At 47.5% G+C, this 18,746-nt stretch overlaps 1 protein-coding gene across 3 annotated transcripts in view; it reads right to left on the bottom strand.

The window, feature by feature from the left end:
• Nucleotides 1-18,746, bottom strand: part of mapkbp1 (mitogen-activated protein kinase binding protein 1) — a 262,295-nt gene that overhangs the window by 84,146 nt on the left and 159,403 nt on the right. Inside the window, exons 5-9 of one of the 3 annotated variants that reach the window (XM_063052886.1) lie at nt 13,741-13,911; nt 11,949-12,086; nt 9,395-9,577; nt 8,006-8,023; nt 5,159-5,319 (exon numbers count right to left, since the gene is read on the bottom strand). In XM_063052886.1, coding sequence (XP_062908956.1) covers nt 5,159-5,319; nt 8,006-8,023; nt 9,395-9,577; nt 11,949-12,086; nt 13,741-13,911 — 671 coding nt within the window. Of the gene's footprint in view, nt 1-5,158; nt 5,320-7,830; nt 7,909-8,005; nt 8,024-9,394; nt 9,578-11,948; nt 12,087-13,740; nt 13,912-18,746 lie in introns of those variants that run through there. The other 2 variants (XM_063052893.1, XM_063052901.1) reach the window with 2 other exon arrangements.

Here is an 18,746-nt window from a genome sequence, read left to right as displayed (position 1 = left end):
CAGGAAAGCCCTGAGCGACAAGGAGCTCAGGGAAATGTAAGTTCAGTGACGGGGGGAAGTTGGGAGCAGATCCCATTTATTGCAGCACTTCCAGGAAATAAAAACAGCAAAATGATAAAAGGTTTGTTGCTCTTTTAATGATATCAGTTCCACAGTGCTTATTTCGCTTTAAGAGTTGACTGACCAATGTGCGAAGTCGAGCTTCTGATAAGCCTGTGACATGTTTGTCTACAGCCGTGAACAGATTTCCTTCTGCCAGAGCCACATGCCATCGAGCCCACTCTCGCATCACATGCTGACAGCAGCCACACTGGAACAAGCAGCGGATTCATCGTTCACTGTGCCTGCATTGTTTCACGGCAAGATCCACCAGCAGGGAGAGAGCAGCAGAGAAACACACAACCTTGGGCAAAACTCCCCACACCTAAAGGCTCGGCACTGCCCAAGCGTCTACTGAGGGGAGGGCTTGCCAGTGGCCTCAGCTGCACTCTGTGCTGGTGTCTTCTTTCCAGTCCGAGCAGTGGCAGGGGTGCTGGGATTTTTCGAGTACCGTGAGCAGGGAGCAGTAATTAGATGAGGAGGAGGAGTCCCTCTTCTCATTTCTCCTCTCCAACATGCTGGTTACAGCAAAAGCATGACATAAACTGCCTGAGTTTATTCAGCTCCTGTCACCGCGTTAGGGTAGCTCCAAGAGAAGCCAAGGAAGTCTCTCCAACACTGAATGTCCTGCTGTAATCGAGGGGCCACTGCAGCCGATCTGTGCACAGCAAGGTCACATGGATAGCAACTGTAAAAAATCATCAACTACAGTGAGCTGGATGAATATTGGGTAGGACCCTGAGCTAACTCCAGTGCACATCTATCAGACCACTCTGTGCACTATCATGTGCATCTCCCACTGATTATCCCTCTAGATGGTGCATCTCCCATCGATGATCTCTCTGAATGGTGCATCTCCCATCGATGATCTCTCTGAATGGTGCATCTCCCATCGATGATCTCTCTGAATGGTGCATCTCCCATCGATGATCTCTCTGAATGGTGCATCTCCCATCGATGATCTCTCTGAATGGTGCATCTCCCATCGATGATCTCTCTGAATGGTGCATCTCCCATCGATGATCTCTCTGAATGGTGCATCTCCCATCGATGATCTCTCTGAATGGGGCATCTCCCTCTGATCATCTCTCTGAATGGTGCATCTCCCTCTGATTGTCTCTCTGAATGGGGCATCTCCCTCTGATTGTCTCTCTGAATGGTGCATCTCCCTCTGATTGTCTCTCTAGATGGTGCATTTCCCTCTGATCATCCCTCTGGATGGGGCATCTCCCTCTGATTGTCTCTCTGAATGGTGCATCTCCCTCTGATTGTCTCTCTAGATGGTGCATTTCCCTCTGATCATCCCTCTGAATGGTGCATCTCCCTCTGATTGTCTCTCTGAATGGTGCATCTCCCTCTGATTGTCTCTCTAGATGGTGCATTTCCCTCTGATCATCCCTCTGGATGGGGCATCTCCCACTGATTGTCTCTCTAGTTGGTGCAACTTCCATCGATTATCTCTCTAGATGGGGCATCTCCCACAGATCATCTCTCTAGATGGGGCATTTTCCCATTGATTATCTCTCTATCTTTGTGTTGTCATTTGATCTCTTCCTTTTTTGTATATTTGTTGGTTTCTCTATTGTGCTTTCCCAGCTGTATCACAACATGTGAAATGTTGTACCCATTTATTAATGTGTGCACCTGACATCACATCAGTGTATCTCACCCCCATGCAGTGGTGATTTTCCATCACTGCCCTCACTAATGTGATTTTGTGTACTAACTCACATTGCTTATCTTCAGTACAGATGGGTTGGGCGAAAGGGCGTGTTTCTGTGCAGTACAGGCCTGTGATTCTCTGATGCTGCCTGGCTGTCTTGCTTTCCCATTGACTACTCATCACTGTCTTTCACTGAATTTTTCTGTGAGAATCTCACTCGGTGTTGCTGTCCCACTGTCAGGGTGTCTATACATATGTGTACACTTACACACAATGTATTATTGTGCAGGGCTGTAGTTGTGTGTGTGTGTGTGTGTGTATATGTGTGTGTGTGTGTGTGTGTGTGTGTGTGTGTGTGTGTGTGTGTGTGTGTGTGTGTGTCTGTGTGTCTGTGTGTGTGTGGTTGTGTGTGTGTGTGTGTGTGTGTGCGTGTGTGTGTGCGTGTGTGTCTGTGTGTGTGTGGTTGTGTGTGTGTGTGTGTGTGTGTGTGTGTGTGTGTGTGTGTGTGTGTGTGTGTGTGTGGTTGTGTGTGTGTGTGTGTGTGTGTGTGTGTGTGTGTGTGTGTGTGTGTGTGTGTGTGTGTGTGTGTGTGTGTGTGTGTGTGTGTGTGTGTGTGCGTGTGTGTGTGTGTGTGTCTTGTAGCATGATCCTACAGTCCCTGCTCTGCCTATGTTATGAAGGTGCAGAATCAGGGTGTCCTCCACTGAATGGGTAGCTTTGATGGCCTTGAAGTATCAACTCATGTGACATTGTGTAACAGGATTTAGTCACACGAGTATCAACAGGACGGATTGCTTGTCAGTTTCCAAAGCATGGCCTCCTCCAGTGAGACTGCCTGCCATTCTTCAGCAACAGTGGTGTCTGATTACTGTGAGAAGGTTACACGTAAACAAGTTTCTTTTTCTCAAGACTGCCTCAGCACTTGAATTTATCAATAATTACGGGAACTTGTTTGAATGTGTGGGGTGTCCATAGCTCGGGTGATCATAAGCTGGGGAGGGTCCGAGTGATTTCATGCACTGGTGCTTTCCTGTGTGACCCTCCCCCTCCAGGCCCACCTGGCTGAGAGCTGACAGGTAGCCACAGTGTGACCTGCATTTATAGACGCGGGTGGCCAGTTTATTTAGCTTCCTGTGAACCTTTTGCTGAACCCAGTCACAGTGTTGTGAACAGGTTGGGGCCACTTATTCATACCGAGGGGCAGCTCCCTCACTGTCTCACCTCTGCCAGACCAAACCCATCAGCACTCTCACCCCTTCCCCAAACGTCACCTCAGCCAACTGTCCAACATTCCCAACCCAACCCAGGTCACCTCTGCAAACCCCATCCTACAGGCATCACGCTCTCACCACCACTTAAACATGCTCCACTCCACCAGTGCCCACATCTCCCACCAACTCCAACCCTTTACTCTCAAACAATCCCACCCCACCCTGCCAAACCACGAACATATTTATTTATTGATTTATTGAGATACAGTGTGGAATAGGCCCCTCCAGCCCTTTGAGCCACGTTGCCCAGAAATCCCCCAATTTAACCCCAGCCTAGTCACGGGACAACTTACAACCTACCAAACGGTGTGGCTTTGGACTGTGGGAGGAAACCGGAGCACCCGGAGGAAACCCACATGGTCACGGGGAGAACCTACAAACTCCCTACAGGCTGCAGCAGGAATTGAACCCGGGTCTCCTGTACTGTAAAGCGTTGTGCTAACCACTAGGCTACTGTGCTATCCCCCACTCCTTCCCCACCATTACGCTAATCCCCAGCCACCCCCCACCCCACACAACACACTACCACTTTGGCCAAGGCACCCCTCTACGCAGCTACTGTCACAATGGGGGGCACTGGGAGCAAGGGTGGACCCAAATGCAAGACACATCTTGTGAGGTTACTTAGATTTAGTTTATTGTTCGATACCAGGAGAGCAAGGCAGGAGCAGGAGTAGCGAACTGGACAAGGACTCACGACTACGACTAGGCTGGGACCAAGGGTCTGGGCTAGGACTCGGAATCGGCTCCCAGAACTAGAGGAGACATGAAGAGGCTAGGGTATGGACTCCGAGCCAGAGACTGGGCAAGGACCCAGTACCTGGGTCGTGCCCCGGGCTCAGACCCCAGAACCAGGCATGGACAGAGCCTTGGTCTAGGGGAGCAGGTACATGGAACCATGGACACATACACAGAACACAGAGTCGGGACCCCTCCTTGGGAACAGGACATAGGGCCGGGACTCACACACAGAACAGAGAGCCAGGACCCCTCCTTGGGCACAGGACATAGGGCCGGGACTCATGACCCCCCGCGGGGCAACGGCAAGACGGCCTGACTTACCCCACGGAGGCGAGGACAAGACAAGACACGACATGACCCCCCGTGGGGCAATGGCAAGACAGCCTGACTTACCCCATGGAGGCAAGGACAAGATGAGACCAACACCAAAGAACACCAGACAGTACCTATCTAGCTCCGGCGACAGAACTAGACCAAGGTGCAGGCGAGGCCTGCAGACGAGGGCTAGAGGCAAGAGGGGCAGAGAAGGGATACAGACAGGGGGGTAGGACAGGAATCACAGACCGCCAGGGCCAGGACATGACTCGGAACTTGGAAGCCGCCAGGACCAGGACTTGACTCGGAACTTGGATGCCGCCAGGGCCGGGACTTGACTCGGAACTTGGATGCTGCCAGGGCCGGGACTTGACTCGGTATGTGGATGCCGCCAGGGCCAGGACTTGACTTGGTACTTGGAAGCCGCCAGGGCCAGAACTTGACTTGGTACCTGAATGCCCCCAAAGCCAGGACTTGACTTGGAGCCTCCGGGTGGTGGCGAGCTCTCGACTCGGCCTGGGAACAGTAGACAGCAGTTCTTGATTCCCTCCGGCGAGTTAACTGATGGACCCACCTCGGTGAGGAAGCTTTGCAGGCTCGCTTTGGCGAGGTAACTTGACAGGGTAGCTCCGGTGAGGAAAGGCAAATTACCGGCACTCGCTTCAGGCAGAAACTGGGCTTGCTCCGGCCAGATGACATTGGCACGCCATACCTTGGTGACTTTGCAAATGCTCCCGCACCGAATGGCTGAAAGCCGGAGACTATAAACTACAAGTTCAGCCGAGAGTAAATTGCCTCTAATCACCAAGGCCAAGGGACACGGGAAAACAGGGAACCAAAGGGAAACAGGGAGTCACCAGTCCAGATCGTAACATAAACAAAGTAATTTTAAAGGGACCCCGATCCGGACCATGAGAGCTACATCCATTAACCAACCCTTCCCAACTGCCATCCCATAGACCAATTAACCCCACCCCAGTCTTGGCAGTTACTCTCCCCCAACCACCCTGGACTCTCTCACACCATCCCCCAAGCCGCCCAGTGCCCCCCTGTCCAGTCTAGACCTCACCTGGGCTCCGTGGCAGCTGCGATGTCCATGCCCAGGTGGTGCGGCCTGGGCATGGTGGCAATGAAGTGAAGGTTGGCGGAGTTGAACAGCCGTACTGTGCCATCCGCGCAGCCGCAGAAGATGAAGTCCTCATTGACTGACAAGCAATTGGCCATTGTAGTCTGTGCAAAAGGCAAGGTATCAAAATTACACTGGTACCAAATTCCCTGCAGTTTTGTTCTAGGTTAAAAATAAATACTTCTCACAGTTGACTTCTTCCAGGAAAAAAAAACCCAAAAATTTTTTGACTTGAAACAAAACTATTTTGCTGCTGACCATGCATTTCCCTTTTCCAAATGAATTCTCCCGCTCTATGCTGTGACAAGTCCCGGGTTGACTGGGACAACCAGGATGAGGATGGGGTGTAGAGAACTACTTCTTGACCGGGGTTGTTGATATTACGGAACATTGATGCCTGGGGTTAAGTCTGCTCCAGGAGATAAACGGGAAGAATCTAAAGTTCAAAGGGCAATAATGTGCTTGGGAGGAGAGCAACGCAAATGTGGCGACCAAGAACTGGAGTGATAACATAAGGCATGGTTATTGGGATTAGTAACTAAGGTGATCTGGTTTATTTTACTTGCAAGGAGTCTGACAGACTGCCTCTAGGCAAACTGTTCAGCATAGTGGGAGGTATAATTAGCTGGGGAGATACTCAGATAAAAATGGCCGTGTAAGGAAGCAAAAGGAATGGCCATGCTCTGGGGAACTGAGAAGTGGGTTACAGCCTCAGTGATTTAAAAGGAATTGAGCTGGAAGGGAACTGGAAGATACTGTGAAAAGATCCAAAAGAGGCAATGCACAGTTGTGTCAAGGCTTTTTAAAAAAATTATCTTTCAATTCTTCGCCTTGTAAATCTGCCAGGACAGGCTGTCAATAAGTTAGCACAGGATGAAAGAACAGGGTGGAAGGAAGTGGTCCCTCCCTAAGAACACTCACACATAAAACTAAATTTCCTGCAGACTAGCAACTTACTTTTCATGCCTGTGAACCATCAACACAGAACAAACTTTCCTGCCTCCTTTCAGCCAGCCCTGTAGTACAGTACTTGGGTAAATGTGTCTGTGATGACCCTGCAGACTCCGATTCAGCAGCAGATAAGGATTTTTCCCAGCAACTAAGTGATGTAGGGGAGGGGCAGGTTGGGGAAACATTGAGGGTAGAGATGGGAGGTTTTCACCCCTCTCCAGGCTGAAAGGCTAGCACGAAGATACACATAGCCTCCTGCGGATTCCATGCATCTGCTGGCAGATGTTTCCCACTGCATCTTTAAGGAAAGGGTGAGGTCGAAGTGTTTTAAGCCCTGCTTTGTGCAGCTATGTAAAACACTGAGAACTGACTGATTAAACGTTCCACGTTTGCCACCTCTGGCAGTCATTGGGAAACCCTTTCCCTTACATACTAACATGAAAGTGAATGAACAGCACCAATTACCACTCTAACTTATAATATCGCTGAAGGCTATTCACAGCTTGTCCCTCTGTCTCACTAAAGAGCCTCCACCTCTCCCCCCGGGGGTCAGATAAAACAACGAATGAGGCCATGACATGCCTAATATCCCAGGTGAGAGTCAGTGTCGACTGGAGAAGGCAGCCCTGGACCGCACAACAGCAAGTCACAGCTTGGTGATGAAGATATTGCCTCACTTGCTTCTGAGTATCACAGGCAAAGACTTGCTCCTGAGTTTGCTGGCTCTGACTGAATCTTCCATGCTTGAGAAATCCCCTTCCTATCATATCTACCTGCCCCTGTTGGGTATTGTGTGTCTACATGCTATACCTTCCACTGTTTAGTTCCTCCATGTGTGCTGACCCACAAGGAGTGGAGATGCCCATGCCCAATTGATTCAGTGCCTTTGGAAAGGGAGCAAAGTCATACGTCTGGGAGCTAAACAGCCAGCATGATCAAAGATCCCACCCACACCGGACATTCTCTCTTTCCCTCTCCTTCCATCAGGCTTAAGGCACAAAAGCCTGAAACTTCCATCCTTGGCCCACTATCCTGCGTAAACCCCCTCGCTGTAGGAGAGATTAGTGGCTCTCATAGCTCTTTGGAGATCCCATCGGGCTCTTTCATCCCAGTTCCTGATGCACCCAAACACACTCCAGTACAGCAATGAACTGGGAAGTTAGCACAAGAGGCCGCCAGACGTTTAAAGAACAGGCCATCTAACTCAAGCTGCCTCTCTGAGCCAACCGTCACCCTCCTTTGCCCTTTACCCGACACACCACAGCTTCCTTTTATCCATTTCTTGTTTGCAAGCTGTATTGAACCCACTTTCTCAGGCGCTGCAACAGCTCACTCACTGCAGGACAACTGAAGCCCTGCTCACTTTGCCTGAGGACTGAGAGCTCAGCCCCTGAGAACGACTGGAAAGTCACAGTGAACGCAGAGAGACCTGCGAGGAGAGGAGCCCTGCAGCTCAGATGTCCTGATCAGCAAACGTGACTGATGAAAATCAGAGCTGTCTAGGAGCCCAGAGGTTTTGGAATGGATAAGACGGCAGAAAAAGGGCGAGGCAAGGCTCTGCAGAGATTTGAAAATGCATTAAAAAAACGTAAATTCCAGATGTTGCTCGACTCAGATCTAATCGTGATAAGTGGGCACAGGAGACTTGCCCCAGTATACCTCACCTTCACCAGCAGTACATGCACACAGTAACAGAGGGTCGGGATGGTGGTGTTCCCCTCCTACAGCTGCATGCGTGTGGAACCGACCACGATGGTTCGTCACTGAGATGGAGACAAACGATGGACGATGTCAGAGTGGAAAATGCAGAGAAACATCGAGACGGGAATACAAACTTACTGTGGTGTTATCTGTGTTCTTTTCAAAGTCAGTGTGGGGACGAGCAGCGGGAGAGGAGAGGGAATCGAGCATTAGAGATGCCAGTATATGTATAGGACTGAGCTGACAATACACGCACTCGTGCACACACACACCCACACACACACTAGTGTACACACCTATACAACAAGCTCGTGCACACACAAACACACAGACACACTTACACACCTACAAAGGCTCACACACATACGCACACTGGGATGTACAAACACACCCATGTTCCATCATTAAGGACCCTCCCCACCCAGGACATGCCCTCCTCTCATTACTACCATCGGGGAGGCGGTACAGGAGCCTGAGATTGCACACTCAGTGATTCAGGAACAGCTTCTTCCCCTCCGCCATCACATTTCTCAACAGTCCGTCAAACCATGAAGACCACCTCACTATTTTTGCTTCATCCACTACTTCTTTATATATATTTTATATATAGTTTATATACAATTTATACATAATTTATAAACATGTACTTCTTATTGAACATTATAGTGTATTTTATGTAGTTCACTGTACTCCTGCAAGACAATAAATTTCATGACATATGTCAGTGATATTAAACCTGATTCTGAATCAAATACGTACACACACACTCATACACACAGATAAGCACACACTCAGACACACACACTCACACATACACACTCAGACATACATATACACACTCACATTCACACACACACACTCACACATACACAGACACACACATGCACACTCAGACACATATATACACACACACACACACACACACACACACACACACCAGACATGTATACACAAACACACACACACACACACACACACACACACACACACAGGTGGTGATGCAATGGTTTAATTACTGGGCTAATTATTGTAGAACCAGACTAACAAACCAGGGACCTGAAACCAAATCCCACCATGTCAACTGTGGGATTAAAATTCAGGAGGTAATGTGGAATTAAAACCAGTTCATCAGTAGAAACAATGGTGCCCAAAAAACCATTGCGTTGCCATTAATCAACATAATGTCCTTCAGGAGAGGAGATTTGTTGACCTTACCTGGTCTAGCCTGTATCTGACTCCAGGCCCAGCAAAATAGTTGACTGACTCTTCAGATGCCTTCTGCTGTACAACAAGGAATAAATCCTGACCTTGCCAGCAATGCCCACATTCCCTTCAATACATTGGGAAAAAAACTGGCTCGAGGCAGGAAAGAAAATAGAGCAACAATAGACTTAATGAAGTGAATCAGAATAGCTGTGAGGGGACAGTAGATCGGTCCAGGTTATGGAGAGAACTCTCCCGTTCCCATTGCTGCCACATTCACCAGGCCCACATCTCAGACCGGAGAGGATTCACAACACTACTCACCCTCAGCTCCACCCACTTATCCAGCAGCCTCCTCTCGTTGAACTCGCACAGGAGGCCCGAACTGGTGATGCAGAAGGTGCTGTCGGCCTTCCTGCCGCGCCCGCAGGCCACACCACTGAAGAAGTTGTTGCGCAGCTCACCCAGCAGCCCAGAGCGGCCCAGCAGTGGCACCGTGGCGTTCACCTGGAACACAGGCAGCAACGCACTGTCAGGGACCAGCACGCGGCCGACCGACAGAGGAAGGGTCCGCAGCGAGACGCGGAACCCTAGAGAAATGGGGAGGGGGCCTCACTCCAGTGGAATCGTAGAGCATGAGTACATTTTGCATCCATAGGCCTTTCTATAAGCTTCCACGAAGAGAGTCTGGCTAACGCAGCTGACTATCTTGGTTGGTAGTAGGGAGAATGGATTTGACTCGAATTAGAAGGAAGACACTGTCCTGTGGATGATTGCGGTCCAGAAAATTAAACTAACAAATTAGTTATCTAATCACAAACAAGAGAAACTCTGCAGACACTGGAAATCTGAGCAACACACACACAAAATGCTGGAGGAATTCAGCAGGCCGGACAGCATCTATGGAAAAGAGTCCAGTCAATGTTTCAGGCCTGAATCCCTTCAGCAGGACTGGAGAAGAAAAGATGAGGAGTCTATCTAGAGGCCTGGATTCATAATCCACAAATCTGGACTCAAATGCAACTGCTGGATTTAAATTCAGTTAATAATCTGAAATCCAAGAGGAAAATTTAGTCATTAGTGATGTTGACTGTGAAATTACTGCGTTGCTCCCAAACTGCAGTCCTGTTGACCCAGTCTGAGCTGCGTACGACTCCCAAGCCAACAATAGTGCTGGCTCTTCACTGCTCTCTGAAAAATTCAAGGGCAGTTCAGGATGAGCAATAAATTGCCAGCAAGGCCCACTTTTATAAAAATTGAATACATAAAGATCTAAGCTCGGATGTCACCTTTACTGATAACCTGGGTAAGGCAATGGAAGGCCATACACTGAAGAGCGGCAATGGCCCACTATAGTGTTAATTTACGTGGCGTGTAATTACTGGGAGATTTTGTGAGTTAAGTGAGAATGGAATGATGGCAGATGGATTTCATTACCTCTAATGCCCAACCCTCATGGTGAGATGAGCCAACTTCTTGAAGGGAATGAAGAATTTCCTGGATTGAGACTCACCGATGAAGAACGACAGATAGTTTCAGTGGGAGAAACAAAGTCAATCAGGGGTTTTTGAAAGGGGATTGCTGAGGGATTTGAGCCAACATAATATGCAGGGCTGCAGGGAGAGAATGAAAATGTGGGACTGACAGGGTGGTGATATTGTGAGCCTGTGGGCTGGATGATCTTCATGTCCCCTAACAATCCTAAGATTCCTCACTGTGTTTCAATATACGTCAAGTTGTCAAGTCAAGCTTGCTGTCATTTAACTATATACATGTATACCGTCAAACGAGGCAACGTTTCTCCGGACCAGCCTGTAAAGCACATACACATAACACATAACGACTTAGGAAAGTAAGAATTAAATCTACAAATTAACTATGCAGAAATAAACAGGTATGACAGGTGTTTTTCTCTTCACACTTCTAATTGTTGTTTGCCAAGCCACTCCTCCGGCTCATGGCTGTATCGATGGACCGTGGCATAGCCGTCTCAGGTCTTGGTGACAGGGCATGTTTGGACCAGGAGGAGGTTGTCCTGGGTTGGGGCACCACAGGGGCAAGCTGGGGTTTGTTGGGCCTCCCCGTCGGTGTAGTGTTTGTGTTGTTTTGGCGTGTCGACTTCTGAGTCAATTTGCGCCTGTCCAGTTTTTTTCTGGTAGCTGTGGCAAAGCTCGAGAGGAGTGAGGTGGGGTTGTGATTAGATCTCCGCCAGGGGGTATGTTGGTGTGTCAGTGTTGACGCCATTCAGTGCTTTTGTCATAGGAGTTGAGGTTTCTCAAGTAGTAGAGAGGTTTGCAGGATTAGAGTCAGGAAGTTGGAGGAGAATTTTTGATGAATTTACGAACTGGAAAGTTGTTGGGCATCACTTTGTTTATCTTGATTATGCTTCGGAGAACCCTGCCTGATGGTAGAAAGTCAAAGAGGATGCTGGATGGGTGGGTGGGATCCTTATTAATACGAAGGGCCCTGCGTATGCAACGCTCCTGATAAATGTCCCCGATGGATGGTAGGGAGACCCCTCTGATCCTCTTGGCCGTTCTCACAGTCCTCTGTAGGGACTTCCGGTCCAGTGCTTTGCTGCTCCCATACCAGATGGAGATGCAGCTCGTCAGGGCATTCTCCATGGTGCTCAGTTACCGTGGGAGGGGGAGCCTCGCTTGCCTCACTCTCCTCAGGAAGTGGAGGCGTTGCTGTGCCCTCTTGTTCAGGGAGGTGATAGTGAGGGAGCAGGTAAGGTCGTCCGTGATGCGAACTCCCAGGACTCGGTGCACTTAACTCTCTCTACGGGCAGCTATGTATGCACAAAGGGGGATTATGAGTCGGAAAAAGCAGCAAAGAACATGGGAGGAAAAGTCTTAATCACAGTCACAGATCTTACCTTGGAGGCTTTGGATGCATCCAGATACCAGAACTTGACGTGCCTGTTGCCAGCGGTGACAAAGTAACTGCTGTCCTCAGAGAAGGACACGGCAGTCACCTTACTCGATACCTTGTTGGCTGCTACAACAACATTTTTCTGTAGAAGAAGCCAGAGGCACACAATTCACATTCACAACTTCAGGATAGCCATTGGCTGCCACAGATATTGCAATGACTAGTGTTCAGACACCGAGTGGGCCAAGTGTTGGCGGCAGGAAACCTAATTAATAATTAACACAAAGACATTATATTGTTCATTTATTTATCGAGAAAAATGATCCAATACTACATGTATTCGTTGGAAAAAGTATGGGGTAATGCTTTCTATGAAAGCTATTTGGAATCAGGTGTTCCAATCAATGAGATGAGATTGGAGGTGTGGGTTGTAGAGGTGCCCTGCCCTATAAAAAAGACACACAAAGTCAGGTTACTGACAGAGCCTGCTCTTCTCAAGAAAGGTCTGCTTATGTGCTCCATGCCTCGATCAAAACAACTCTCAGAGGACTTTAGAAGAAGAATTGTAGAAGCTGGAAAAGGCTACAAGAGCATTTATAAACACCAGAGTATTCATCAGTCCAAAAGAGAAATAGTCTATAATTGGAGAAAATTCAGCACTGTTGCTACTCTCCCTGGGAGTGGGCATCCTACAAAGATCACACCAAAAGCACACCATGCAATGCTGAGAAGAGGAAAAAGAACCCAAGGGTAACAGCAAAAGACCTGCAGAAATCTCTAGAACTTAGTAAAGTCTCTGTTCATGTGTCCACTCTAAGAAAAATACTGAACAAGAATGGTGTTCATGGAGGGACACCATGGAGGAAACCACTGCTCTCCAAAAAAACACCGCTGCACGTCTCAAGTTTGCAAAAGACCAACTGGATGTTCTACAATGGGACAATGCTCTGTGGACAGATGAGACAAAAGTTGAACTTCTTGGCAGAAATGCACACTGCTATGCTTGGAGGAAAACGGCACTGCACACCAACACCAAAACCTCACCCCAACTGTGAAGCATGGTGGAAGAAGCTTCATAGTTTGGGGCTGCTTCGGGGCCTGGACAGCACGCAATCATTGAGGAAACAATGAATTCAAAATTGTATCAAGACATTTTACAGGAGAATGTCAGGGTAGCAGTCCATCACCTGAAGCTTAATAGAAGTTGGATAACGCAACAAGACACTGATCTGAAAGACAAGAGTAAATCAACAACAGAATGGTTAAAAAAGAAAATTTGTGTTTAGGAATGGCCAAGTCAAAGTCCTGACCTTAATGCTATAGAAGTGTTGCGGAAGGACCAGAAACAGGCAATTCATACAAGGAAGCCCACCAACATCCCAGAGTTGAAGCAGTTTTGTAGGGAGGAATGGCCTAAAATTCATCCAAGCCGACGTGCAGTCCTGATCAAGTTACTGGAAATGTTTGGTTGAAGTTATTGCTGTAGAAGGGGTCACACCAGTTACTGAAAGCAAAGGTTCAAATACTTCTTCCATTAAATACATGTAATATTGGATCATTTTTCACAATAAATAAATGAACAAGTATAACGTTTTTGTGTTATTTATTTAATTGGGTTCTCTTTATCTAGTTTTAGGTCTCACGTGAAGATCTGATCACATTTTAGGTCATATTTATGCAGAAATGGAGAAAGTTCCACAAACTTCCTAGCAGCACTGTTTGTCCATCTCCCAAGTTGTATCTCTGGAGGCAAAAAGATCCCCCGTGGCTGGAGGAAATGCTAGAGCCATGTTTACCTTCCACGCCCAAACATTGACGATCATGTCATGCTGGTATCCCACAGAGACTATGTATTTGGCATTCGGCGAAAAAGCCACACAGGCCACTCCATACTTGTGTTCCTGGATCTCTGCCACCTGGGTCTTATCAGCAACGTCCCAGACCCGAACGGCGGGCATATGCCCACTCTGAAAACACGGAGAAGAAGGGAGAGACAAGGGTCAGAAGTCAGCTCACCAGTTGACTCACAAGTTGTGTAACTCTGATAAACAGTATTTCAAATAAGACAATCTCTCCCATAAGCTTTACTCTCTTCCTTCACACATAGTTGCATGAGAATCGGTTGTCCTGGCCCTGGCTGACTCTGCCTGTGTAGACGGTCATTTGCTAAGCTTGACACCTGGCACAACGATCTATATCAAGGTCCACTCTGGCCTTGCGCCAAGCACATTGCCCTTATTGACATCCTCACTGTCAACAAACTTCAGTGTCAAAAGCAAGACCCCACAGCTGCTGGAAATTCATGAAGAGAAATGATCGGGACGTTTCTACACTCTGTGGTTACACAGCAGGTCAAACATTCAACCTGCTTCCCATTCCCAACCATTCCTACATTCCGTGCTTATAAAATCTGACAAAGCTTAGTCATCTTGCCAGTTCTGAGATGTTAACTTTGTTTCTCTCTTCACAAGTGCTGGCTGACCCGCTGAGTGTTTCCAGCACTTTCCATTTTTATTTCAGTCACTTTGAGCTCTTATGGAACATAAAAGAGAAATGAGAATTTCTCAAGGAACACACATCAAAGTTGCTGGTGAACGCAGCAGGTCAGGCAGCATCTCTAGGAAGAGGTACAGTCAACGTTTCAGGCCAAGACCCTTCGTCAGTTGCTGCGTTCACCAGCAACTTTGATGTGTGTTGCTTGAATTTCCAGCATCTGCAGAATTCCTGTTGTCTGAGAATTTCTCACTCTGGTTTCATCCCGAGATGCATATCAGATTCTTCAACTGCTTGGAGTCAGAAAAAGAGTTTTGGTTCTATCATATCCATTCTTGGGATATGGATACCACTAGAGGGACGACCATTTACTGCCCATTCCTAGTTTCTCTGGAACCAAAAGAGTCAATAGGTCATTTCAAAGAGGGATCACAGTGTAACCGTGTGCCTGGGATCACACAGTGTAAACCCAGAAAAGATGGTGGACTTCTTAGGGGAACAAACAGGCTTTAGGACAATTTGGTAGCTCCATGAGCACATCAACTTTTTAATTCTAGCTTTCTTTAATTCGCTATGTAATTAATAAATAATCCCCCCGATTGAGTGAGACTAGAACTCGTGTCTTTAGTCTTTTAGAACAATACTAAGATCTAGTCTTGAAGCTTTGGTTAGGACAAATCTTCAAGACTAGGTTAATAGTCTTTGCTGGGCAAGGTTAACAAAGCCAAGGCACGTCAATGAAGCTAGTCTATCAGTGAAGATAATCCATCCGAACGGAGGAACCAGTTTCAAGGGATGTTTTCTGATTCTGTATTCATTACTTTTGATGTCCACTATTAATTCATTGAAATTTGATTAAAGACGTGACATACTTGGGCCAATCACTATTATCTCTGAAAGGCATGTGATAGGGATAAATGGCAATGGTTTTTAGATCCTCGCTAGGCTAGATGTAAGAAATGTTATTAGAAATAAACAAACTAGTTATTACATAGCTAGATGTTGATGTGATGCTTCCTCTGGCTGGAGTGTGGAGAATCAGTGGTTACAGTCTCAATATAAGGGGCCAGTTATGAGAAGCAGTCTCTTCACTTGGAGGACGGCAAACCTTTGGAATTCTCTACCCACGAGGCCAGTGGAGGCGCATTCATAGGCGATCGGAGAGAGATTGATACATTGTTGAATATGAAAGGAATCACGGGATATAGAGTTGAGGCGAAACAACTAATAGCTGGAGGACCTCAGCAGGTCAGGCAGCGTCTGTGGGATGGCTGCCACTTCAGGTCACAACCCTCGCTCCATCTGGAGCGGGAAGCTGGTGCTGAGGTAAAATGTCAGCCAGGTTTCCGTTAGATGGCAGAGCACTGAGCAGGCACGAGGGGCTGAACGGCCAACTCTTATGCAGATGCAGGTGTTATTGTGACTGCAGCTCAAAGTTTGATGTGAGCTCTGGTTTTGCCGGTTCATGTTTTTTCACTGGGAGCTCCTTAGACAGTTTGATTTACTGGATCCTATCCTCAGGATCCTGGTGCAATCTGGAAACGGTTATAAACATATTTTTAAAACACGCAAAGCCATAGATCAAGATAAATCATCATTTTTCTCAACCGTGATCAAGACTGTTACTAAAACTCTCGCGTTCAACAATTACCTGGTGGATGACAGCCTTGGCTCTAACAGGGAGAAGAGTCAGGCTTGTCGGCCTACCAAAGTCAAAATCTACCCCTGTGAGTGATCATTATTGGCTTGGGCATCACGGAGAATTCCATGGAATGGCGCAGGGGTTTCCCAGATGCTTGTTGGGTCATTTTCAGATCAGATTAGAATCTGCAGCTTCATCATTTTAAGTTACTCGTGCACAACTGGAGCTTGCAGCTGAAGAGTGAAAGAGTTCTTCTCTGCTGGACAATCCTTGCCATTCATCTTCCTCTACAGACAACACAGTTACACAGCAACTTGAACTCCAGTGGCCTGGGTTCAACCCCGACCTATGGTACTCTGCATGAGGAATTTACGTATTTTCCCTGTGACTACATGGGTTTCACCCGGATCATCCTGTTCCCTTCCACTTCCCAAAGATGTGCTGGTTGGTGGATTAATTGGCTGTAAGTTGCCCCCAGTGCATAAGCGAGTGGTAGAAACTGGGAGGAGTGGAAAGGAATGTGGAGAGAATTAAACAGGATCAGGATAAATGAACACTTGGTGGTCAGTACAGACTTGGTGGGCTGAATGGCCTACTTCATTGCTACCTTAGGAATTCTAAGTGCATTCATGGGACATCCACTGCTCCACCTCCCTTCACTGATTCAGTATGCCCCCAGTATCAGTCTAACATCCCTTACACACACACCCCTCCCCTCATATGCTTGAGAATACATGTCCTGTAATCCTCTCCTTAAACAACTCTACTCCACTCTTTGCAATGCCGGTTGGGGAAAAGAGGCCTGTTCATAAAATCTCTGGCAGCATCAACAACTGGACTTCACAGTCTCCGACCTAGGACACCGGGCCTGGAGTTGTTGGCTCCAGCACACTGCTTTGCCTTCTACAGAGCCATAGGATCTCTGACGTTCACCGAAATACAGCACACGAGTCTCCACTCCAGAGGCCTGTGCCACCAGTGCTGGAACACTCCTTCGATACGGCAATGGGTCATTGGCCTGGAGTGTACGGTCTGGTCCTGAAGTGAGACTTGACCCTGACACCGAGGTGAATGTAAACAGGCCCGTCACTCGCTGAATCTGCACTGACTGCCAGGCACCCATTAATCTAAGGTTGGTAGGTTAGCTGGTCATTGTAAATTAGGCTTGGGTTAAATCAGGAGCTATTGGGTGGCACTGCTTGAAGGGCTTCATCTCAATCAATCAATAGACAGACAGACTTATCACCTTTTATCTATCACCTCCCAGCTTCTTACTTCATCTCCCCTCTCTCAGCCACCCACCTTCCCCCTCACCTGGTCTCACCTATCACCTGCCAGCTTGTACTCCTTCTATTCTTCACCTTCTTATTCTGCTCCTTTCCTTTCCAATTATCATGAAGGGTCTCAGCCCAAAACATTGACTGTTTATTCCCCTCCATAGATGCTGCCTGACCTGCTGAGTTTCTCCAGCATCTTGTGTGTGTTGCTCTGGATTTCCAGAATCTGCAGAATCTCTTGTGTTTCCCATTAAAACCAATCCCATTTTTAGTCTCTCCTCATTCTCGCCAACTCCTGCCCCCCACCTACACCAGGGACGATTGACGGCAGCCAACTAACTCATCAACCAGCAAACCTTTGGATTGTGGGAGGAAATGAGAGCAGGAACCTGAGGACTCATGCGGTTAGGGGGAGAACGTGGGAACTCCACACAGACAGCACCAGAGATCGGGGCATTCCGGAGTTCGGAGGTCAATTCTGACGCTCTGTGTGAAAGAGTCTGTATGTTCTCCCTGTGAGCATGTTAGTTTCCTCTGGGTGCTCCAGTACAGTCCAAAGGTTGATAGGTTAATTGGTCACTGTAAATTGTCCTGGGATTAGGCTAGTGCTGGGTGCCTCAGCTCATTGGGCTAGAGAGGCCTGTTCCACACTGTAAATAAATGAAGAAATGAGCTGAGCACGTTTGGAAATGAATGCCATGAACCATCTAGCTGGTACAGGGAAAAACATTCATCAGTACCACAAATAGCACAACATGGCCACAGAATTGCTCCCACCAGCCAGTCATCAGAATAATGACTGGAATTGACTCTTCGGACCTAGCATATCCAGCAAGAGGGAAAGATTCTGATCGTCAGGAAGGTGGGAATGTCCAGGAGGTACTTAATTCAAACTACAGCAACTTATTGTTCATTTATTTATTTATGTTTATTATTATTATTATTTCTTGTTTTTTGTATTTGCACAGTATGTTGTCTTTCGAACACTGGTTGAACGCTCAAGTTTGTGTGGTCTTACATGGATTCAATTATGGTTATTATTCTATTATGGATTTATTGAGTATGCCCACAAGATTGCATGATCCTCATATATGTTAGCGTATACAAATACAGGATTGTATATGGTGACATATATGTACTTGGATAACAAATTTACTTTGAACTTTGAACTTTACTCCGATGCTGGTGAAACTCATGCGCAGCATCTGTGCAGGGAGATAGTCAAGTGACATTTCTAATTAAGACCCTTGACCTGGACTTAACCTACTGTCCATTTCTCCTCTACATATGGTTCGTGACCTGCTGGCTTCTCCAGCATCTCTTGTCTCCCCTTGATTTAAACCCTTACCCAGATGTGACTGCCATACACCTCAAATCAGCTTGACCAGGT

This window comes from Mobula hypostoma, chromosome 1 (genome assembly GCF_963921235.1).
Source record: "Mobula hypostoma chromosome 1, sMobHyp1.1, whole genome shotgun sequence".
Taxonomy (NCBI): Eukaryota; Metazoa; Chordata; class Chondrichthyes; order Myliobatiformes; family Myliobatidae; genus Mobula; species Mobula hypostoma.
Note: the sequence above shows the minus strand (reverse complement) of the source record. Positions and strands in the feature narration are given on the sequence as shown.